At 43.2% G+C, this 25,354-nt stretch overlaps 1 protein-coding gene across 2 annotated transcripts in view; it reads right to left on the bottom strand.

The window, feature by feature from the left end:
• Nucleotides 1-1,489: 1,489 nt before the first annotated feature.
• Nucleotides 1,490-25,354, bottom strand: part of LOC108719795 — a 47,195-nt gene continuing 23,330 nt past the window's right edge. Inside the window, exons 1-9 of one of the 2 annotated variants that reach the window (XM_018268957.2) lie at nt 19,709-20,050; nt 6,719-11,458; nt 6,369-6,620; nt 5,955-6,043; nt 4,660-4,743; nt 3,285-3,431; nt 2,594-2,725; nt 1,789-1,911; nt 1,490-1,627 (exon numbers count right to left, since the gene is read on the bottom strand). In XM_018268957.2, coding sequence (XP_018124446.1) covers nt 1,613-1,627; nt 1,789-1,911; nt 2,594-2,725; nt 3,285-3,431; nt 4,660-4,743; nt 5,955-6,043; nt 6,369-6,620; nt 6,719-11,458; nt 19,709-19,790 — 5,664 coding nt within the window. In that variant the 5' untranslated portion in view covers nt 19,791-20,050 and the 3' untranslated portion in view covers nt 1,490-1,612. Of the gene's footprint in view, nt 1,628-1,788; nt 1,912-2,593; nt 2,726-3,284; nt 3,432-4,659; nt 4,744-5,954; nt 6,044-6,368; nt 6,621-6,718; nt 11,459-19,708; nt 20,051-25,354 lie in introns of those variants that run through there. The other variant, XM_041567321.1, reaches the window with a different exon arrangement.

Here is a 25,354-nt window from a genome sequence, read left to right as displayed (position 1 = left end):
TATTAGGTAGCCTTTATGTGGACTGGCAACTATAACAATCTGCTCCTGTTTTGCGACCTCTGGGAGCAACATGCAAGTGGTGAGGCAGCAACAGCAGTCAAGGGGTCGGGGAGCAACAGCCAAGGGGTCGGGCAGCAACAGCATCCAAGGGGTCGGGGAGCAACATGAAAGGGGTCGGGGAGCAATATCCACGGGGTCAGGCAGCAACATGTTGCTCACAAGTGACTGGTTGGGGATCACTGGTGGAGGGAAATGCACCGACCCTAAGAGAAACGAGGTGTTTCATTGCTGCTAAGTGCCCCATGCATTGTCCCTGCTGACATCACTAAACACAGGGGAGGGGCAGCCTATAATTACAAAGAGCAGCTTTTTCCCAGTAAATATAACAAATATTACAAATGTGGTTCACTCTGCATATATACATGCTGGTGCTGTACAGAACTATGGTTCTCTGCACTTCCTGCTACTAAGCTGCTCTCCTTCCTGTGGTCAGCGAGAGGGTAGATCACAGACTGCTCTCAGCAAGGTGATTGGTGGGTAGGGATTCCCTGTATTTATCAGTACAGACCAAAGGAAGCAAATGACAAGCAGCTCCCTCTAGTGGTCAGAGCTCATGAGTAGAAACCAATGGACTGAACTGAGCAACGTAACAGTCATAGTTCTAATCTTTTCTCATTCATAGAGTTGTTGTTGGGCCACTGCCTGGAACAGAAGCCATTGGGCTCATTTTGTCATAATTTAGTCCTGAGCGACTGATCTTACCAGTGTTTGCTGCCACCTACTGGACCAACTACAAATGGCAATTCCCTGCATACAAAGCATGAGCTTGCCACAAATGCTAATGAATAATTATAAACACACAGTGTATATAATGACTTCAATGGCACAACATGTTAGTGTGGGGCTGGACTTAAACATGCAAAAATGCTGGATCCCAAATAGTTCCCACACTGCTTTCCTTCTAGATAAAACCCCTCCCCTGCGGTGCTGGACCTCCTGATAAAACCCCTCCCACGCAGTGCTATGTCTCTGGATAAAACCCCTCCCATGCAGTGCTATGCCTCTGGATATAACCCCTCCCACTGAGTGCTATGCTTCTGGATAAAACCCCTCCCACGCGGTGCTATTCCTCTGGATAAAACCCCTCCCACGCAGTGCTATGCCTCTGGATAAAACCCCTCCCACGCAGTGCTATGTCTCTGGATAAAACCCCTCCCCTGTGGTGCTGGATCTCGATAAAACCCCTCCCATGCAGTGCTATGCCTCTGGATATAACCCCTCCCACTGAGTGCTATGCTTCTGGATAAAACCCCTCCCACGCGGTGCTATTCCTCTGGATAAAACCCCTCCCACGCAGTGCTATGCCTCTGGATAAAACCCCTCCCACGCGGTGCTATGCTTCTGGATAAAACCCCTCCCACGCGGTGCTATTCCTCTGGATAAAACCCCTCCCACGCGGTGCTGCAGTAAGTAAGAGACCACAAAGCGCTTGGGATTATCAGGCAGTTTATTGGGCAGCGCTGATAAGTTGCAGCCTAGTAGGAATAAATGCAGGTCTAACATGGAGCTGGAGTAACTGTGTCTATACAGGAGCTGGAGGGCACACTGACTGCTACATGGTTAGTTCCTGCAGGGGGGACACAAACGCAGCACATTAGTAAAATTCATCCAAAACATGAATATGATTTGCCTATTTATTTAGCAGTGTAATTGTAGAGTTGTGCTCTGTACCCTCGCTGCCCCGTGGTGTAAAAGTAAACGAGTGCCACAGTTGATTAGACTACTTACCATGATGGCATTTACAATGTCGTTGTTGTTGTGGGCGAGTGCCCGCACGGCCTTGGCACGACACACGTTGGCCTGAGCCATCACCAGTTCTACGTCTCGCACCTCCAGGCCCGTCTCATCCACCTGCAGTAAAGCGAGACAGTTTGCTCAGTCACTGCTCATAAGATTAGACTGCCCTATGGTTGTGGCCAGTTCTGCTCATGGGCCCTTTGTGCCAACCAATCAAATCAATGCAGCTGTGTGGCTACATCAAATGTGATTGGTCAGCTACAGGCAGCCAAACAGGTGGCACTAGGACTGACCCATTTGCAGTCATTAAATGATAAGTAAAACTTTGATTGAATGTAAAATTGATGAGAGTGCTATTCTAAGATCTTATTTTTAATTCCAAGATATTAAGGGATACATGTACTGTTAATATGAATGAATTTTGTTACAACAGCGCCACCTGCTGGTCAGTTTCCCACCAGTCTGACCAGCAAGTAGTCAAGGAAGTTGTCAGGAGAAAGAAAGAGGCTGATGTTCTTCTGCTTAGGAAAGATTTCTAATTATTTTCCTAAACAGAAGAACATCAGCCTCTTTCTTTCTCTTGACAACTTCCTTGACTACTTGTAGTAACAAAATTCATTCATATTAACAGTACATGTATCCCTTAATATCTTGGAATTAAAAATAAATAAGGAATGTCAATTGCAAAAGTGCCTCATCAATTTTACATTCACTTATTTCAATGGTTTACTTATCCTTTAATATAGAGGTTTTTTGTTGTTGATCTCATATGGGGATTTAAGCCCATTTGTTTTACCTCCTCCTCTTCCTCGCTCTCCTCTTTTATTGTCAGGGTGGGCGTGGTCTCGGTGATCAGAGGGGAGTGTTCCATGGGGACTTTAAACTTCTCGGCCGCTGCTTTGTGCACTTGCTGCGACAAGTCTTCAATCTGGAAGAGAAGGGAACTGTGACAATGCTGCCTGCACCGACCAATCACATCTGTCTGGCACTCATCTGAGCAGCGAGCTTTGCATACTGACACCGACCAATCAGATGAAACTATGGGACAGACAAACGAAGACCTACCAATCATATTTGATTGTTATTAGCACTTATAGCACCTGGGCACCCCAAATAATAAAGTTGCCGCTAGGCCCCCTCTCACCTGCCATAAAGAATCACTGCTATTGGTTAGTGATGCACTGAATCCAGGATTCGGTTCAGGATTCAGCCTTTTTCAGCAGGATTTGAATTTGACCGAATCCTTCTCCCCGGCCGAAATGAATACAAATTTGCATATGCAAATTAGGAGCGGGGAGTGAAATCGCGTGCCTTTTTGTCACAAAACAAGGAAGTAAAAAATGTGTTCCCCTTCCCACCCCTATTTTGCATATGCAAATTAGGGTTCGTTATTCTGCCAAATCTTTCGCTAAGGATTCTGGGGTTCGGCCGAATACAAAATAGTGCATTCGATGCATCCCTACCGTTGGTTCACGGGCACGGCTCACCTTGGCTTCCCCGAACACAATGTAGATGTCAGAGGCGGGGCTCTTGAACACGTCCGGCTTTGTGATGACGAACAGAATGTTCTTGGACTTCCTGATGGTGATGCGGGTGACTCCATGTATCTGACGGAGCCCCAGCTTGGACATGGCCTGGAAGAACATCAACATGACGTTACCCATCACACACACACAGCCTCCTATTGTAACATCTTCTGGTCATATTCCGCTGGCCCAGAGTATCACAATATGGCTGCACACTGCTATCCAAGTGTCTATGGGGGAAATGTAATCAAAGTCGCACAGAGCAAAATAATTTGCACCAATAAGAATAAAAATCCACATCTCGCAATGTAATATTGTTCCTTAAACTGTTATTGCATTGCCAATTTTAATTCAGAAGTGCTCGAAGGTTAAAGGCATCATCGATTAAGGGCCATGTCCTTTTGGAAAGACACATTCATTCAACCTTTAAAGGGGAAGTAAAGTCGAAAATAGAATAAGGCTAGAAATGCTGTATTTTATATACTAAATATAAACATGAACTTACTGCACCACAAGCCTAATCAAACAAATGATTTATGCTTTCAAAGTTGGCCACAGGGGGTCACCATCTTGTAACTTTGTTAAAGACCAAGACTGTGCACATGCTCAGTGTGGTCTGGGCTGCTTAGGGATCGTCATAAATGATCAAAACAGCACAAGTCAAATAATATCTGCCAGAAGCCGATACAGCAAGACTGATTAATAATCAGAATATACAGACTGCACTGGGTCCTGTGTTGTCATGTAATCTAATGTGGATTTTATAGTTTTTGTATTGTTTAATACAAACTTTCTCCAGTGGCTGCAGCAAAATAATCCTCCAAATAGAATCCCAGTTTATCTGTTTAAATCTGGCTCCATGATCTTTGTCCCTGCAGCTGGAGTTGGAAACAGTAAAGGGGATGAAAAGGCAAATATAAAATCCAATACAAAGCTCTACACGGTCGCCGACTGCTCTACAGGGAAACAAACAAAGCTGCTTGAGTTCTGCATGGCTGGGAAGTAAGGTGGGGGCTCTCTCTGCTGCTCATAAGTATGATTGTTTCCCTGCAGAGCAGTTAGGGACCGTCTGATAATTCCTATCCACAGCAGTAAATGAAGGGGAAATGTCACTACATACAGTCAGGTTTCTTAGAAAAATGATACACATTTTTTACTTAAAGTATATTGGAGATAGGTTTTTTCATTAAAGTAAAATGGGATTTTATTTTTTTGCCTTTACATGCCCTTTAATCCGATGAATCTCTGTAGGCACAATGTAGTCATACAGGAGATGCCATACACAATGAGTGGCACAAAGCTGATGTCATGTCCTCATGTATTAATATTCACTCACCTTCCTGGCTTTCTTCTCACTGCGGCTCTGCTTGGCTTTGCTCATCGATTCTTCCCCAGGGGCCACACAGTGAGCCAGCTGGTTCTGCAACAAAATCAACTCAAAAGTATTATTATTAACATGTATTTATTAGTATGGCTATTGGTGTAATTTGGCCGCCCCCCTGCAGCCTCCAGCCCCTCCCACTCAGAGGCATAAAATGTAGTTCAGCAACAGCAGGAGGGTAACATTCACATCCCCATGCCAGGAGCCCCATGATTTTTAACTCTGTCCCTGAGCTTAGCTGATGGCAGTGAAATGGTTACCCCAGTCTATCCTCTAATAATAATACTCAGCCCCTGGGATCGCTGCGTCTGTGCTGATTACTGGGTGAGGGGAATCCCCGGAGTCCACATGGTACAGATCAGCATAAACACAATGGAAGAAACATATATGACTGCAAGAAACAAATAAGAACAACTGCAAAGTTGCTTCAGTCACTCTTATAAGTTGTGTACAAGGGGACGGTGCGCTGCTAAATTTTTTGCCTAAAACACCTAAAAGAAAGAAATATCCCGATAGTGTATTAACCTTATCAAAAGGGTCATTTCTGCTGATAGGAATTACTCACAAGTAATTGTCGGGTTTTCGCAATCAGCGGCTTTGTCTTTGTCCTTGTCTGTTGGATTTCAATGATTCCCCAGATAGATCCCCGAAGTCAAATAATATCGCACTCACTAGTATATAGAGTGTTCCCCATTAGTCAATGAATATCTCATCCCCCTGCAGATAGATGGTTCCCCAGAGGTCAAAGAATGTCTTACCCAAAATGACTCACGAGTGAGCAAATAGTGTTCCCCCCATTGTTCAAAGAATGTCTTATTCCTTAGCAGATAGATGGTCCCCCAGAAGACAAAAAATCTCACCCACTAGCAGATTGATACTAGAGGTCAAATTATGTCTTAGACAGATGAACACTTCCCATAACTCAATAAATGCCGTATCCATTAGCAGGTGGGTGTTCCCCAGAAGTAAATGTGCCACCCACTAGGAGATGAATAGACCTCCAAAGGTCTATGAATGGCTCACCCTCTAGCGGATGAATGTCCACCAACTCGTCATAAATGTCTCACTCACTAGTAGATAAGAAGGATCTCCAACTGTCAGTGATTGACTTCAAGGGACCCATCCTTCTAGTGGGTGAGCAAATAACTGGCTGCCCAGAAGCTAACGAATGTTTTATCTACATGTGTATAAATCAAGGGCAGGCAACTCATAACCCTCCTGATCCTCAGTTGCCTGATTTCAGGAATTACCTGACTGGATGAAGTAAGTGGCTCTGTTACATGTGGCTCCTCAAGTTCCGGAAGCGATTCATCGTTGCTCTCTGAGTCATTGCAGGAACCTTTCAAAGAAACAGTGAAGCATATTATCAAGTTCTACTGCCCAGTGGGACTATGTGGTGCCTCCTATGACCTGTGTTCCAGCAGGGGGCATAAGAACAGAGGGCAATACCTTCTCTCAAATGGAAGCTATTTTGTTGTCCTATCACAATTTATATGTGTTGCCCTTTCAAACTATATACGGTGGGCCTTGTTTGGTTCCATTCACTGTAAATTCAGTTATCCAAAGGATGTGACCATGGCTGGATATACCAGTTAGTATTCTTTGCCTCTCTGCTGAACAAGGTCTATAAGGGTTGAATATATATAATTAGTGTCCTTAGTTACCTCTGTGATTAAGTGACTCACAGCCTCTCTGCCTGGGGCCTGGTTTGGTGATACCAAGGAACGTCACTGCTGATGTTTCCCTGAGCGAGGGCATCTCTGGCCCACCTGACGTCAACTCGCTCTCACTGGAAGAGCTGGGATCCGGTGGATGAAAAGTGAGAAGGCTTTTCTTCCCCACAGGCTCTTCATAACTCCCTCCATGACACTTATTAGTACTTACATCAGGGGACTTGCAACTGGGCTGAGAGAGCGCTAAAAGAACACATACAGGTATCAGTAGACTAAAGCAAATTGATTCTTTAATGCTACTCATGCTATCTTACAGACATGGCCAGAACTAGACCTGTTACCTGATAGGGTTTTGTTGTGATCCTTTCCAAAGAACAATTTCTCAGGTTCTCTTTTGGTCTCTATGGAAGATGCAATTGGTTCAACTTTCTTCATCTCCTGCGTGATGCAGTCAGACATGGAGCAGATTGGTGGAGGTTCGTTATTGATGCTAAAGCAGGTATACTCAGGATTGTCTGAAGGATTGTGGGTAAGAGACACAGGCTTGGGGCTTCCACGCAGATGATACTTATGCTCAGAGTCCACCAACTTAACAGGGTGTGGCACTTTGCATTGATCCTTCTCATGTAGCACCCTACTAAGTAACCTGGATTTCACTTCATCTACTGATTCATTACTTGGCCCTCTGTCAGGAATTTTGCTTCCTGATACACTACATGGATCAGGTTTGTCTTTAAATTTCAAAGATATTTTTTTACCTTGGTCGGCATAATTGTTTCTTTTACCCTTCCTTGCCTCACCTCCATTAGAGGGAACAGCTACAGCCCTCTTGTGGTCATCCTCCTCACTTAATGGACATTTGTTCTTCTGAACATCAGCTCCTCCCTCATGTGAACAAACATGGAGTATCTTTGTAGGCTGCCATTTTTCACCCACACTCTGTTCATCTACTGGTAAATTGGACATTGACTTGCTATTCCCACCTATTTCTTCAGTTTTGGCTGATGGTTTTGATATCACTTTTTCTGTACTGGCAGACCTAACGCTGAGATCCAGAGGGTTCAGTTTACCAAAGGACCCTTGCAGTAATTGTGCCATTTCGTCAATGTCACTGAACAGCTCTCTTTGTTTTGTTCCAAGTTTTTCATCCTTCTCCAAAAAGTCAACTGAACATTTTTGAGAATCTCTCTTACAAGATACCGAGTCTTTTATGTCTTTTTCCTTTGTTCTCTGTTCCTCTGACCTTCTACAAACAATAGCATAGGTATCTACTGGATGATTATCTTCTAAAAGTAAAGCATCGCTATTTGTCAATGAGCGAGCACTATCTCCATCTTCTTCGCCCTGTTCATTATACTCTTTGGATACCTTTGGGGACTGTGATGTTTTGGTCTCACAGACTGGGGAACAGGGTTGGAGATATTGGCCAGAACCCTCACTCATGCCCCCCCTTTCCAGTGCACTGTTTGCTTTTCTTGTACTCCTTGCACAATCCTCTGAAGTCAAATGTATATCTAGTGGCTCTTCAGGACCATCCTTTTCATTCACTATTATATTGCCTTTGACTTCAACATTTTCATTTTTGTAATCTAAAAGAGTATTGGGCCTATGTAAATTTTCATTATCTACATGTGATGTACTTGTAAGGTATATGTGAGGTTCTTTGGAGGTAGGTGCATTATCATCCTGAATATGTACAGAGTTGTCAGTACCACTATGCACTGGTATACCTTTTGCAGCGTGCCCTTGATCTGGGATTTTTTCGGACACATGCTGTTCAATTCCCAGACTCACAGCTCCATATTCTGCTTGACTCCAATTTCCAGGCTGTACCTTTCTCTCATTGCATATATTCTGCTGCTTCAATGAACGGGTAAGTTTGCCACACTCTTCAGTCTTAAAGGCATAAGGACATTTGCCCATTGTATTTGGAACTATCAGATTATTTACACAGAGCTCGGAAGATACAGTCGCTGGATCTAACAGCTCAACTTCAACCTGTACTTTAGTTGTACCTTTCTTATCATCCACAAGTGACGTAGCTGCTGAGTGTTTATCTTCAGTGTGGGCTTCTTGTTCTTTATTGCAAACCAACATATTCTCTTTCAGGTCTGGTCTGCTTTCCTCTGACCGGGAGTGACTGGTGGGTGTAGAGTTGCTTCGTAATGTAACGTTATCGTTTTCTGTCCCAGATGTGGACTTAATTTGTACCTTGCTCGTCTCACAGGGTAAACCTATAAAACAAGCTTGATTATCTGCTTTTATAGATGATTCTCTATGAGTATTAAAAAGGGTGTGACTGTAATCCAATGAAGTTGGCTCTGCCAATAACTCGTTGGGATCTTGGTTTGATTTTCCTGCCATGGTGTCTTCCATAAAACCTGCAGACAGGATAGAATCTGAGCCACAGGGTGTTTGGTTTATATTATAATCGACTTCAACTTCTGTTTGCTGTGTGTATATCTGAGTGAGTATAGCCTGCCGGTCAAGAGAACTGACATTTTCTTGGTCATCACCTGAGTCTTCAGCCAGTTCCTCTGCTCTGCTCTTTTGTGCATCTTGGGGCAATGTATGTTCTGTCTCAGAAAGCTCTTCTACGTTTGACAAGGACTTGTCTTGATTTTCTTTGTCACGTGTCTCCAGAATACAAGACATTGATGTCTCTGTCTTGGAGGCTTCTGCAACATGCACATTACTTTGTAATTCACCTTCTTCAAAAGAGCCACTATCTTCACCCTCAGAGGAGAACTGATATACATTTTCGGTCACATTAATAGCTAGTGATGATTGCCTTCCACTTTGCTCATGCTGTTGACTGTTTTCCCTAATACTTTGTGCCACTGTGTTCAGAGGGGGTAATGAATCCAGCTCTTCATCAGTATCAAAACATGCGATTAGGCTTTCGCCGATGTTATCAGTTCCTACATTCAGGACATCTAATCCTGATGATATAGACTGTTGTTCTACTGGGCTTTCAGACCATGACCTCCTTTCTTCCTTTTTCTGTGCAGGACTTAAAAGCTGAGATTCAGTCTCAGGGACAGAGCTCCTAATCTGAGAGCCTGAAATGTGCTCAGTAATATTGCTTGTATCGGAGTCTTCAGCCTCACTTGCACTTTCCTGAGGGGTTTCTTTTGAGTCTGATTGTGATGATGTTTCTTTTTCTTTACTGCTATTGGAAGCTTCATTAACAGTATCAAAACTGGAACTCACCTTCTCCACGACATGTTCTTTTCCTCTTTGAAGATCTTCAGTATCCAAGGCAAGTCCAAGGACCCCAACTTCACCATCATATTCAGTCAGATCAGAAGATGTCTCCATCTCACTCTCACAGCTAGAATCTAAACAGTTGTGTTCGGTTTCTTCAGGAGCCTCTACATTTAGGGAGGCAGAATCATTTGTCACAGCATACTGTTCTGTGCTGTACCGTTTCTCATCCTCTTCTCCATCATAAGATGCAGAATCTGAGGACTCTGATGTGTCATCTTGATAAGCAAAGGATTCGTCTACACCTTCATTTATGGAAGTCTCTGACAAAGAATGAAGAAAGGAGGCAGAGGTGCTGTCATCATTCGCTTCTCCATACACCACCTCACTCTCTGCTGACTCTCCTTGAGGGAACAAGGTGATTTCCACTGACTCTGCTTCAAATATTAAACTTCCATGGAATGGTAGCATGAAGGCAGGAATCATGAGATCATTTTCAACACACTGTGGGATGACACCTGAAATTTCAGAATGCAGGTCATCTGTGTTCGCTGCCTGTAAGGTTGCCTGAGTTTCTGGAGAGCAGCTCTCCATGGACAGAGGTTCCTGGTCATGCTCATAAGATGGAGAGAAAGATTCGGAAGCAGCTGTGTTAACATACTCTGTACACAGTGGAATACTGGTAAATGATGGAGCAAAATCCGTTTCCCATTCATCTTCTTCTTCTTCACTGGATTGAACATCGCTTTGACCGCCATCAGTGACCACTTTGTTGACGGCATGCATGTTTTCATCTTCTAAATTAAGATCATAAAATTCAGGGATATCTTCTTCTTCTAGTATGTCAGGAGACATACAGCATGGATCTTCGTACATACCTTCCTCATGTGTAGTTGACGGATCTAAATAAGCAGTGGAAGTTTCCATTGCTTCTCCTTCAGCCATCATATTTGGAGAGCATGATGGAGAACCAGAAGCAGCAGAAGAAGCCCAGCTGCTACCTTCAGCAGTAATATAGGATCCAGAGGGGGATGTTGGGGGAGAACATAAACTGTCATTGTCTGGGTCATTATGGTCTTCTCTGAGGCTGTATCTTGAACATGTATGGTGCTTAAGGTGTGAATAAAGGGTTTTGATTGGACTGGAAGGAGCAGTAGTGTATCTGTCTGAATCTACAATGTATGCATGCCTATTCTGTGAGGACTGCATCTCGCACTCAAGATTGCAGGGTGACTTTTTGGTGGGTTCCAGAAATAATAAAGGCACATCGGTTACTGCTTCACCTTGTGAAAAGAAACTTTCCTTCAGAGAATAATCTATTCTAGACCCATTATATTCCAAGCGCATTTCATCAGAAGAATCAGACACAAAAATGTGTTTAATGCCAAGCTGCTCAAAAATCTGTCCAGAAAGTTCAGCTTTTGGATAACATGAGATCACCTCATCTTCCAAAGTATCCGAAACTGCTTCATGTTCAGTAATAAGGCCAAGCAGTTTATTTACAGTGCCTGTCTCCTCGCTGTTACAAGAAGTCTCTTCACCCATCACAATTCTGGTATCGAGCATGTCTGGCCTTAGTACCTCGGTGTTGATTTGTTCTCTGTGAATATCTTCACTGTCTTGCTCTTCAGGTTCCTTAGAAACCTCAAAGGGCAGGTGCTGACTAGTGGCAGAGCCCCCTGGAGGTGTTTCACTGCTTGCCCCTTCAGGCTGAGGCCTGTCTACCTCCTTGCCTTGTAGACATGAGGGATCCAGGTCTCTCTCTGCATCGTGTTCTGGGCTCAACAGAAGACAATCTCGCAGTGGGCTTAAAACTTTGGGCGTTGTGGGGTCACCACTAGGAGTTGAGGCAGTGGATGCAAACGGTGATAATCCTGTAACAATAATTATGATTATTGACATTTTTACAATGTTCTTAGAAAGGCAAGAAACAATATCAGCTACTTATATTAGAGAATTATATCAGAACGGACAGGATACCCAGAGCATTAGATATTTTCAAGTAGTGGATATATAGTGAATAAAGTACCCCCTCTTGTAAAATATAAGGATATTATAAGTTACCGAGGAGTTTCATGACCATATAAAAACACGAGGCCGAAGGCCGAGAGTTTTTATATGGTCATGGAACTCCGAGGTAACTTATAATATCCTCATATTTTGCAACTGGGGGTACTTTATTATAATACACAAGTTTTAGTGAGTCATGTGACAGAAATGACATCAGAACTCACCGTTTATAACTGATGAGATCAGAACTCTCCGTTTATAAGGATATAATTGACAAGATATTCATGGCTTTTGTGTATTATAAATGAATATATGTGAAGACTCCTACCATTCCATTTCTGCTCCCCTTACTTTTCTCCATCCCCAGGACATACATCCGCCTATGCCTAAATTCTCACACATTATAATTGGAATATTTACAAAAAAGATGTCGATTGGCCTTTACTCCCTAATAACATAAGTTTATACAGTATTGTTCGGTTTTTAGTCACTTTTTATACATGTTCACTTCATATATCAGTTTCTAAACTATTTAAATAAAGATGTAATTTTAGGAAAAGCCCATTAGGGGTCACTGTTTCCTTCTGTATAAAACTACAGCTGTTTGAAATGGACTGTTAGCCTATGATTAAGGGATACAATCCCGAAACGCGTTAGGCGGCTTTCAGCAGTTTTTTCCCAATAAACCTTTCCAGAAGTGCCGTCAGTCTGTGGAGTTTTTGCTATTCTTAGAAAGGCAACCTATTGTTTCTCAAAACGGCATATAGAAAATCTGATTAAGCATAATGATACATTTTAGGCTATTTTGGGAAGAGGCAGACTTTGGTTTTTCAAGCTAATACAGAGCAACATGCTCCTATATATGTATATATATATATATATATATATATGTGTGTGTTTTGGATAATACCATAGCAATATAGCTAAATTGGTCAGAATTATCTATCCATGGACTGGTCCAACATGACTGCCGTGGAGTCAGGAGGACTGGGTTGAGAACCAATGCATTACAAGAGACCTATAGTAACCAAGCATTCCAATAGATAAGATCTATTTATATTTTAATTATTTTATTCTGGCAATCTGAAAAAGGCCTTTAATACACAAAAAAGGCTTTCACAAGATCAGATACATATGCTGAGGCCAATGCCCAATCTTGGAGTGACGCACGATATAAAGATGTATTTATCAAAGGACTTAGACTGGACAGGAAAGGGACGGTTTGACTGGGGAAATATTTAAAGGATTCTGTCATGGGAAATCATGTTATTTTAAAAATGAATCAGTTAATAGTGCTGCTCCAGCAGAAATCTGCACTGAAATCAGTTTTTCAAAAGAGCAAACAGATTTTTTTATATTTAATTTTGAAATTTGACATGTGGTTGGCATATTGTCAGTTTCCAAGGTGCCCCCAGTCATGTGACTTGTGCTCTCATAAACTTCAGTCACTCTTTAATGCTACACTGAAATTTGGAGTGTTAACACCCCCCCTTCCCCCCCAAGCAGCCTAATAATAGCAGGTAACCAGATAATAGCTCCTTGGAACATATGAGAATAGCACTCAATAGTAAAAATCCAGGTCCCACTGTGACTCCTTCAGTTACATTGTGTTGGAGAAACAATAGTCTGCCTAAAAGCAGTTGCATCCTGAAGTGATGGCACTTTCTGAAAGCACAGGATCAGGAACAATGAGCTAAGATGGTTGCCTACATATCAAGGGGGTTATTTAAATCCGAATGCCAAAAACTGAAATGATTCAAGTTTTTTTTACTATAAAATCTGAATTTTTAGTGGAAAAAAAACCTCAAATTTTTCGAGATTTATTATACCCCGAGGATAGAAAAAGTCAGAGTTGCGCATAAGTCAGTGGGAGAGGTCCCTATACTATTTGGAAGTTTCTGTGGTCTGCGCTGGAATTAGCCCGAAAATCTGACTATTTCTGACTTTTCTGGCAAAAATCCATAAAATTCTGTCTTTTCATGAAAAAGCCAGAAAAAATCGAATGATTCCAGGAACAAATCATACGATTCAAATGTTTGCTCGATTTTTTTGAGTTTGTCCCAGATCCGATTAAATCGTGTTTTTTTAATAATAAATAAGGTCCAATTGGTCAGACTTTTTTAATTGAAAGTTTTTTATAAGTATGCCCCCAAAAAGTAGACCTAAAAAAATATATACTTCTCGGTTCAGGAATAACATTTTATATGGTACAGTGAATTATTTGCAGCGAAATATAAACTACACCATAATTATTTGTGAGAGTATCTCTTTAAAGGGATGGTTGACCTGTAAGGTAACTTTTAGTATGTTATAGAATGGTCAATTCTAAGCAACTTTTCGATTGGTCTTCATTATTTGTAGTTTTATAATCATTTGCCTTTTTCTTCTGACTCTGGAGCTTTCAAATGGGCATTGCTGACCCCTTCTAAAAAGCAGGTTACAAATGTATTGTTATTGCTACTTTTTATTCCTCATCTTTCTATTCAGGCCTCTCCTATTCATATTCCAGTCTCTTATGCAAATCAATGCATGGTTGCTAGGGCAATTTGGTCCCTAGCTACCAGATTGCTTAACATGCAAATTAAAGAGCTTCTGAATAAAATGCTAAATAACTCAAAAAACTTAACTAATAAAAAATGAAAACCAATTGCAAATTGTCTCAGAATATCACTCTCTACATCCTACTAACAGTTATCTCAAAGGTGAACAACCCCTTTAAGCTCTTAGAAAAAATCAGGACAAGACCTTGGAAAGCTAAAAGGCAACAATACTGCATTGAAGTGCTATACACATGTCATTTTATATGTTCCAAAGCATTTTTATCTGTTATTTGTACAGGTATGTGACTTGTTATCCGGAATGTTTGGGACCTTGGGTTTTACAGAAAACGGATCTTTCCGTAATTTGGGTCTTCATGCCTTAAATCTACTAGAAAATCATATAAACATGAAATAAACCCAATAGGCTGGTTTTGCTTCCAATAAGGATTAATTATATCTTAGTTGGGATCAAGTACAAGCGACTGTTTTATTATTACACAGAAAATGGAAATCATTTTTAAAAGTTTGGATTATTTGGATAAAATGGAGTCTATGGGAGACAGCCTTACTGTAATTCGGAGCTCTGGATAAGGGGTTTCCGGATAAGGGATCCTATACCTGTACATGGTTTGGAGCATATTTACACTGACACCTCAATTTTACATCCCTTGGTTTTAAGTTTCCCCTCATTTTCCACATTTTTTGGTGGTCCCACCTGTATATATTATGCATAATCTATTTTCCTGATTTTATATTTTGGTCCCCTGAAAAACAAATAATGGGGGTTGTACTGTAATATATAAAATTATATAGGGCTAAGGAACAAATAGGTTTTATGAGCATTTGCCTTCTGCCTATGTGGTCACAGAAGCGCCCATAATGTTTTGCTAGTCAGTAGGCGGAGTCTGTTCTCCATCAAATTGCCGTCACTACCAGGGATGCACCGAATCCTCTGCATAAAATTCGGCCAAATTTATGCAAATTAGGATTATGATTCGGTTCGGCCGGCCAAAGGGATTCAGCCAAATCGGAATCCTGCTGAAAAAGGAGGAATCCCGAACCAAATCCTGTATTCTTTGATTTAGTCCAAAATACTGTTGCTCCCCTTAAGCTGATACAAACTGGTTTTGGGAAAATCTGAATGAAGTCACAAATCTTAGAGTAAATTTATAGGAACAATATACGTAGCCATCAGATAATATGGATTATAATAATCAGCACCTTAACTAACTGCCATGTGCATATCAGTGAATATTGATATTACCTCATGAGCCACCATTTTGTGCTGCTCTGAGAGCTCCCCCCACAGATCACCTGACAGGAAATGATGCAGGCTCAAAAGCTTTTCATTTATTTTCAGAAATCTCTAATGCCCCAAATTCTGCATGCTTATTCAGTGTTTGGAAATTCACACAAATTCAAAATGGCCACTTTCCATTCAGTATGTGAGGTGGGAACTGGGAAGTATTTGGCAGCCATTTTGTTTCTGTTGAGCTGTAAACGCCATTTACTCCCAGTAACGCCTCCCCACACAGCAACTGAACTCACTCCTCTCAGATAGAAGTGGAAAGTATTCCCCCATTAAAGAACTGCCTGATTTTATACAATCCCATACTATTTGTACATGGATTAAGCAGTTACTTTTAGTCACATGTGAAGATTTTAATGATTGATGGGGTTGTTGTCCTCTGACAGAATCTAGTAACCCCGTCAGTCTCATTATACAGGGGAATCTAGTAACCCCGTCAGTCTCATTATACAGGGGAATCTAGTAATCCTGTCAGTCTCATTATACAGAGGAATCTAGTAACCCCGTCAGTCTCATTATACAGGGGAATCTAGTAATCCTGTCAGTCTCATTATACAGAGGAATCTAGTAACCCCGTCAGTCTCATTATACAGGGGAATCTAGTAATCCTGTCAGTCTCATTATACAGAGGAATCTAGTAACCCTGACAGACTCATTATACAGAGGAATCTAGTAACCCTGTCAGTCTCATTATACAGAGGAATCTAGTAACCCTGTCAGTCTCATTATACAGAGGAATCTAGTAATCCTGTCAGTCTCATTATACAGGGGAATCTAGTAACCCCGTCAGTCTCATTATACAGGGGAATCTAGTAACCCTGACAGTCTCATTATACAGAGGAATCTAGTAACCCTGTCAGTCTCATTATACAGAGGAATCTAGTAACCCTGTCAGTCTCATTATACAGAGGAATCTAGTAACCCTGTCAGTCTCATTATACAGAGGAATCTAGTAACCCTGTCAGTCTCATTATACAGGGGAATCTAGTAATCCTGTCAGTCTCATTATACAGAGGAATCTAGTAATCCTGTCAGTCTCATTATACAGAGGAATCTAGTAACCCCGTCAGTCTCATTATACAGAGGAATCTAGTAACCCCGTCAGTCTCATTATACAGGGGAATCTAGTAATCCTGTCAGTCTCATTATACAGAGGAATCTAGTAACCCCGTCAGTCTCATTATACAGGGGAATCTAGTAATCCTGTCAGTCTCATTATACAGAGGAATCTAGTAACCCCGTCAGTCTCATTATACAGGGGAATCTAGTAACCCTGTCAGTCTCATTATACAGAGGAATCTAGTAACCCTGTCAGTCTCATTATACAGAGGAATCTAGTAATCCTGTCAGTCTCATTATACAGAGGAATCTAGTAACCCTGTCAGTCTCATTATACAGGGGAATCTAGTAACCCTGTCAGTCTCATTATACAGAGGAATCTAGTAACCCTGTCAGTCTCATTATACAGAGGAATCTAGTAATCCTGTCAGTCAGTCTCATTATACAGGGGAATCTAGTAACCCCGTCAGTCTCATTATACAGGGGAATCTAGTAATCCTGTCAGTCTCATTATACAGAGGAATCTAGTAACCCTGTCAGTCTCATTATACAGAGGAATCTAGTAACCCTGTCAGTCTCATTATACAGAGGAATCTAGTAACCCCGTCAGTCTCATTATACAGAGGAATCTAGTAATCCTGTCAGTCTCATTATACAGAGGAATCTAGTAACCCTGTCAGTCTCATTATACAGGGGAATCTAGTAACCCTGTCAGTCTCATTATACAGAGGAATCTAGTAACCCTGTCAGTCTCATTATACAGAGGAATCTAGTAATCCTGTCAGTCAGTCTCATTATACAGGGGAATCTAGTAACCCCGTCAGTCTCATTATACAGGGGAATCTAGTAATCCTGTCAGTCTCATTATACAGAGGAATCTAGTAACCCCGTCAGTCTCATTATACAGGGGAATCTAGTAATCCTGTCAGTCTCATTATACAGAGGAATCTAGTAACCCCGTCAGTCTCATTATACAGAGGAATCTAGTAATCCTGTCAGTCTCATTATACAGAGGAATCTAGTAACCCTGTCAGTCTCATTATACAGGGGAATCTAGTAACCCTGTCAGTCTCATTATACAGAGGAATCTAGTAACCCTGTCAGTCTCATTATACAGAGGAATCTAGTAATCCTGTCAGTCTCATTATACAGAGGAATCTAGTAACCCTGTCAGTCTCATTATACAGAGGAATCTAGTAACCCTGTCAGTCTCATTATACAGGGGAATCTAGTAACCCTGTCAGTCTCATTATACAGGGGAATCTAGTAACCCTGTCAGTCTCATTATACAGAGGAATCTAGTAACCCTGTCAGTCTCATTATACAGAGGAATCTAGTAATCCTGTCAGTCAGTCTCATTATACAGAGGAATCTAGTAACCCTGTCAGTCTCATTATACAGAGGAATCTAGTAACCCTGTCAGTCTCATTATACAGAGGAATCTAGTAACCCTGTCAGTCTCATTATACAGAGGAATCTAGTAACCCTGTCAGTCTCATTATACAGAGGAATCTAGTAACCCTGTCAGTCTCATTATACAGAGGAATCTAGTAACCGTAACCCCGCCAGTCTCATGGTACATGGAGATCTAGTAACCCTGTCAGTCTCCTGATACAGAGAGAGATCCAGCAACCTTGACAGTCCTGCTGGCAAGTAGAGGGCCCCTCCTCTATTAGACTGTTATACTGATCAGTGCATGATACAGAATGGGATCTAGTTAGACTGATCAGCACATGATACAGAATGGGATCTAGTTAGACTGATCAGCACATGATACAGAATGGGATCTAGTTATACTCATCAGTGCATGATACAGAATAGGATCTAGTTATACTGATCAGCGCATGATACAGAATAGGATCTAGTTATACTGATCAGTGCATGATACAGAATAGGATCTAGTTATACTGATCAGCGCATGATACAGAATAGGATCTAGTTAGACTGATCAGCACATGATACAGAATAGGATCTAGTTATACTGATCAGTGCATGATACAGAATAGGATCTAGTTATACTGATCAGCGCATGATACAGAATAGGATCTAGTTAGACTGATCAGCACATGATACAGAATAGGATCTAGTTATACTCATCAGTGCATGATACAGAATAGGATCTAGTTATACTGATCAGCGCATGATACAGAATAGGATCTAGTTATACTGATCAGCGCATGATACAGAATAGGATCTAGTTATACTGATCAGCGCATGATACAGAATAGGATCTAGTTATACTGATCAGCGCATGATACAGAATAGGATCTAGTAATGTTGCCTAGTTGACATACAACAACCCACCTGCAACAATCATATGATCATTTGTCCCACTGCACTTTCCACTATCCCACCTGCAACATGACCTGCATAGAGTGGGCCAGCTTATATATATATATATACACTGTATATGAAATAAATCTATTGGATCTCATGTATATCAACATCATGTGGTCACATCCTCACTGCACCTCCATCTAATGGATAAATATTGTTTCGTGGGGAACACAATTTTCCCACCAGCAACTGTCATGTGATGTTTTGTGCCACTGTCACCGGCTGGTCCAGTATTTAACCCTTTCAGCCCAACACTGGAGAGTCTCAGCGCAGAGGGAACTACCTGGCGATGCCCTGGGAACACGTTCCATAACTGCCTGTTATTTGCCGCTATGGCATTTTCTCAGGTTTAAAATAAACAGTATTCAGGTGACCTGCACAAAGTCAGAGCGAGGCTCCATAATAATGGCCAAGGCTCTCGTCTGACACAAATACAGCAGCAGCCTCTCTCCCACTCCTGGATCCCAGGGAAAGCACTTTGGAAATGTAGGAACATTGAGCAGACTCTCAGTGTATGGGAGGGACACAGCACATTCTACTCACCTGACTGGGGATTGTGGGACTGACAGTTGAGCAGCAGCAGCAGGGCCACTAGTCTGATGGAGCATGATGGGTAAGACTGGGGGATGGGCACGAGTATAAGAGGGGTATGTCATGGGCACGTGACCCCGAGTGATGGATCAATGTTACAGACTGGCCATTACACTGGGGCAGATAATAGGAAATGATAAAGGATGAGGCACGTGATCTCCTGGGCCACACCCCCCAGACTGACACAAAGATGTGAATGTGCCAATGCCCCCCGTGTGCCCCTGATTTACACCCACATCTACAGTCTGAGCCCATTCACTGCCCCGCCCTCCTCTCACCTGATTCAGCATCTCGGTGCCCTCGGGAGGCTTCCCCTGGCATAATGGTGTGAGGAGCGAGGATGAGAGACACGGGCAGCATTAGCTCGATCCCTCCTGTGCTGCTGCTGAGAGACGCGCATGCGCACTAGGCACATTAGCGCATCTTCTCGGACTGATGCTCGGCCAGGCTGTGTGTGTGTGACGTCAGGGAGTGTGATGTCACGGGCAGAGTGTGCGGACTAAAGCTTGCGAGGGACCCCATTACCGGCCATTCCCTGCGTGTAACCCAGATCCTCTATCTAGCCTAACAGCAAAGGGTTCATATGTGATTTAGTGTGGGGTGTGCTCAGGGTTTGTATTGTTACTGCCACTGCCACAGCCTGGAAGAGCGGGAAACTATAGAATAACCACGTGATCTGACGGCAGAGCCCCGGTGGGTTATGGGTCAGTCATTCCCAGGGGCAAATCTTGGCACCCTCAGGGTTACCAGGTGTCAGTTTCAAAACTAGCCCAGAACTAGCCAAGAGGCACTTCAAAACCAGCCCAAACATAACAGTGAAAAAAAGTCTAAGAAATAAATGAAAATATCGCTTTAGGTTTTTCCATGAAGCAAAATGTGACAGATTTGCCCGTCGCTAGGGGTGTAACTAGAGAAGCGGCTCCATGAGGCCTAATCTATAGAATTCCAAGAAATATTGGTAAAACAGATCAACCTCTAGACATTTTGGTGACCAGCAGATTTTTGCCCCAAAATTGTCTGAAATTGAGGAAAGTCACTAGGAATAGCTTAAGAATGACGGGAGACTGGGGAAGAGCCCAAAAAAACCTTACACCAGGGGCCACCCAAAAACCTTAGACCAGGGCCCATCCAAAAACCTTACACCAGGGGCCACCCAAAAACCTTACACCAGAGGTGTTGATACAGATATACACCGTGTGCTTTACAACAACATCCTTTTTTCCTAACATTATATGCAGCTTTAAGAATACACCCCATAATGACAGTCCCAGCCTAAATAGGGAATAAACCCCAACAGCAAATATATGAACGAGAGGAATATTTACCCTTAGAAGCTGTGGCTGCAAATCGGGAATGCAGGAAACTCATAGATTATTTTCTAGAAATAACTCATTTGAGTCACAAACCAGCTGAGTAATTATCTTTTAATAATTGATGGCATTTTGGTGGTTTCCATGGAAACCAAATCCTTACCAAGGCAGTAAGACAGGAGTCAGGAAAGCCCCCTGCATGAGCCATTATACTGGTGACCTGTAGAGGTAAGTAAACAGTTTATATTGGTTCATGTACAGCCAAGTTTTGGTGTAGTATGGGACTCTCTGTCGTAAAGCAAGGATTGACTGCTGTTTACTGGCTAGAGAGGAAGCAGTTGCAATCAGATGAGTACTGGGAACTATTATAGGTGATGAATCGGTGGGCCATGCCAACACCCCAGGTGAAATATAGTAGGGAGAGATGGTGCCTATAGTAACAGTGGGATAAATAGTCTCTGGGAAGGGAGTGTGACTGTGGGATAGCAGGTATAGTAGGGAGAGATGTGTCTATAGTAGCAGTGGGATAATAGTCTCTGGGAAGGGAGTGTGACTGTGGGATAGCAGGTATAGTAGGGAGAGATGGTGCCTATAGTAACAGTGGATAATAGTCTCTGGGAAGGGAGTGTGACTGTGGGATAGCAGGTATAGTAGGGAGAGATGGTGTCTATAGTAACAGTGGATAATAGTCTCTGGGAAGGGAGTGTGACTGTGGGATAGCAGGTATAGTAGGGAGAGATGGTGCCTATAGTAACAGTGGGATAAATAGTCTCTGGGAAGGGAGTGTGACTGTGGGATAGCAGGTATAGTAGGGAGAGATGGTGCCTATAGTAACAGTGGATAATAGTCTCTGGGAAGGGAGTGTGACTGTGGGATAGCAGGTATAGTAGGGAGAGATGGTGCCTATAGTAACAGTGGATAATAGTCTCTGGGAAGGGAGTGTGACTGTGGGATAGCAGGTATAGTAGGGAGAGATGGTGCCTATAGTAACAGTGGATAATAGTCTCTGGGAAGGGAGTGTGACTGTGGGATAGCAGGTATAGTAGGGAGAGATGGTGCCTATAGTAACAGTGGGATAAATAGTCTCTGGGAAGGGAGTGTGACTGTGGGATAGCAGGTATAGTAGGGAGAGATGGTGGATATAGTAACAGTGGGATAATAGTCTCTGGGAAGGGAGTGTGACTGTGGGATAGCAGGTATAGTAGGGAGAGATGGTGCCTATAGTAACAGTGGATAATAGTCTCTGGAAGGGAGTGTGACTGTGGGATAGCAGGTATAGTAGGGAGAGATGGTGCCTATAGTAACAGTGGGATAATAGTCTCTGGGAAGGGAGTGTGACTGTGGGATAGCAGGTATAGTAGGGAGAGATGTGTCTATAGTAACAGTGGATAATAGTCTCTGGGAAGGGAGTGTGACTGTGGGATAGCAGGTATAGTAGGGAGAGATGGTGTCTATAGTAACAGTGGATAATAGTCTCTGGGAAGGGAGTATGACTGTGGGATAGCAGGTATAGTAGGGAGAGATGGTGCCTATAGTAACAGTGGATAATAGTCTCTGGGAAGGGAGTGTGACTGTGGGATAGCAGGTATAGTAGGGAGAGATGGTGTCTATAGTAACAGTGGATAATAGTCTCTGGGAAGGGAGTGTGACTGTGGGATAGCAGGTATAGTAGGGAGAGATGGTGTCTATAGTAACAGTGGATAATAGTCTCTGGGAAGGGAGTGTGACTGTGGGATAGCAGGTATATATTAATACATCATACTAAATATTAATTTAAAGGTGATAAACCCCTTTAAGGGTGTAGGGATCTATAGGATATCCTATCCCTATAGAGTTAATCCCCTACCTTTTGTATGTAGTTCTCTTTTCCCTTGTTATTGGGCCAAGCCCTTGTAACTGGTAAAGTGTAACACCCACACCTATTGGACAAAGAGTGTAATGACACTCCCCTGCAATACTGCTATATAGTGTTGTGCAGGGAGTGTCCTCTTCCTCTTTGGCTCCTGGTGCTGCTGCTAGGTGAATCCCCATTGAGCCTGGGATCACCATAGGCCCCAGTAAGCATTTACCCCAGAGGGACCTGACACCTTTGGTGCTAAGTCGGGGACCAGGTAACCCCGTGAACGAGGACCAGCTAAGATAGTAAGATCTTGTTATAGTCTCTCTAGGAGAGAAAGACAGAGAGGTGTAGCAAAAAGAGCAGTTGTCGCTCCAACGAGGATTGTAGTAGGGAGTAGCTTCCCACAAGGCCTGTTTGCCTTTAGAGCAGGGAACTCAGTTGATAGGCATCTAGGTGAGCAAAGGACTACCTGTACTGGCAACGTCGGTTGAACTGGGAATTGATGTACACCTATCTGCAATATCTTTTGGGAGTCGCACCTGTCTGACTGTGAACCTTGTACTGTCCAAAGTGATTCCACCTGCTGTGTCCTCAGTATATTTGTAAGTAAACCTGTGGTCATTTGCCTCTGGCATAATAAATCTGTGCTCCTGTTTTACCTTTTTAAAGAACCTCCTGGCGTCCATTATTCTATTTTGCACTTAAATGCCTGTAAGTTGTAGTTCAACTACAGTTTAAAGGGGAAGCTTCCAATTGGCGAAGGCTCTGCCCTGGGTGAAGATTCGCAATGTAACCCATGCTCACTACCTAGCTGGTCACCCTTAACTCCTAATTGGCAGAATAGGCCAAGAAAGCGTTACAGTTTGGCGCCCAACGTGGGGCCACGCCCCTAAATCCAGGCTATTTTTGTATTTTTGTGATTTAGTGTTTTTGTGCACTGTCGCTTTAAATTTGCAGCGGACCTGATTGGCAAAAGGCTGCCTGCACGTCTTTTTCTACTAAATTTGCTAGGTATTTTTTCCCCTAGTATCTCAGGGCCGTGGGTTCGGGCTTGGAGGTTCTATTCCCGATACACGAGCCTGCGCCATAGCTCAAGTCTCGCGAGCGCGAGATTTCGCTGGCGCCAATCTTTTTCCCGCGCAGTAACTGTTGGTGCGCTTTTTGGATTAAGGCGGTCCCTGACGTCACGTCCCGCCGCCATTTTTGTGAAGAGACTTTACAGAGAGAGGACGTGTGCATCACAGCTCCACCTGTTTGTGCCTGTGGACTTCCGGCGGTTGCTTAGAAAGTTTCACTGCACTACCTACTCTTCACACCAAGCGGTACCTGCTTATTACCGCTCCTCATTTCAGCAAACCGGAGGATTTTCACATCGCTCCTGTTCAAGGTGCTGCACCATCACGGACCACGGCTGTGGCCCATCCACGTGCAGACCTTCCGGACTTCCCTACTAATTGCCCTGCGGCTGCGGGCATAGTGGAGGACTACACTACATTCTTCATTCGGGTAAAACCCTTTTCCGTTATTATGACTGACCATTACTGGGAGGGTTGGGAGGATGCGGAAGAAACCCTAACTGGGGCCCCGCTGTTCTCGGATGAGGACATTGAAGATGTAGACTTTGGCCTTAGATATATTTGGGCCAGGACATATGGAGAAAAACTCAATGTCCACTTTAACCGGATAGTTGTTCCCTATTGCGGGCACTGTACCCGTGAACTATCCACAGAGACCTGTAACTTTCACTCATCGTGTCCCTATTGTTTTCACGAGTGCTGTTTAGGTCCCTATGTACTTTATGCTGATCCTAAAAAGGGCATAAAGACAAAATCCATCGCTACAGACACAGATGGACTGTCTTCAGTGTCAGGAGACTCTGCTCCTGCACCTGTTCCCGCATATCCTCATCACCTCTCCTCAGTGCGGCCTCCCACCATCCAAAGTCTGCCCACTCCTATAAAAGCTCTGTCTATTTCACAGTCACAGGGAGTAGGCGCTAGTGGGGATGCAGCCACAAAGAGTGAGGATCCACGTGTTCCACCCAGAGGGAGGGGGAGTACTATGCGCAGGAACCGTGATGTTGTACCTAGGCCTATCACTCCTAGGCCGGCCACACCCAAGCCTCCCACGCCTAGGCCTGCTACTCCTAAGCCAACCACTGCACCAAAAGATGAGGCTTCATCCACAGTGGTTCCATCAGTGTGTTCCAATTCTCAGCAGCCTGTTGCCTGCTTGTCAAAACCCTTGCTTTCTCCAGAGGCACAAGGTTTCTGGGTCTCTCAGGGAAGGGCCAACCCTAAGAAGGCACGCACAGTGTCTAGGGTGCAACGCATCATCAATGCCCGTGTTCGTGACCGTTGGGGTTATCCAGTGCCCTATGCACCTGAGTGGGTTTATGACGAAGTGGAGAAGAATTTGGAAGAATGGCTTTATGGAGAACTTTTAAAGAAAACAGATGTGGGACCCAAGGGATTGTTCCAGAGCGATCCACAGAAGCAGGTTCTGCACATAAAGCTCTTTCCTCTGTGTGTGATTGTGGCTCAGAGAAGTGTCCCAGGGAGGGGAGTTACAGTTCAGTCTGAGCCTGGGTGGAGTCCCGCCATGTTATAGTGGAGCTGCTCTCCCATATAGCGGAGGCACAGGACTCCTGTAGCGCCACAAGGAAATCACTGCTGGATTTGTTGCAGGAGCAGAAAAGGGCGACACATACACGACACAAGATCTAAACAAAGGGCAAGTATCTCTTTATCTAACACTTATTTTCTCTTGCCTAG

The sequence above is a fragment of the Xenopus laevis genome, chromosome 6S (genome assembly GCF_017654675.1).
Source record: "Xenopus laevis strain J_2021 chromosome 6S, Xenopus_laevis_v10.1, whole genome shotgun sequence".
NCBI classification, from domain to species: domain Eukaryota; kingdom Metazoa; phylum Chordata; class Amphibia; order Anura; family Pipidae; genus Xenopus; species Xenopus laevis.
Note: the sequence above shows the minus strand (reverse complement) of the source record. Positions and strands in the feature narration are given on the sequence as shown.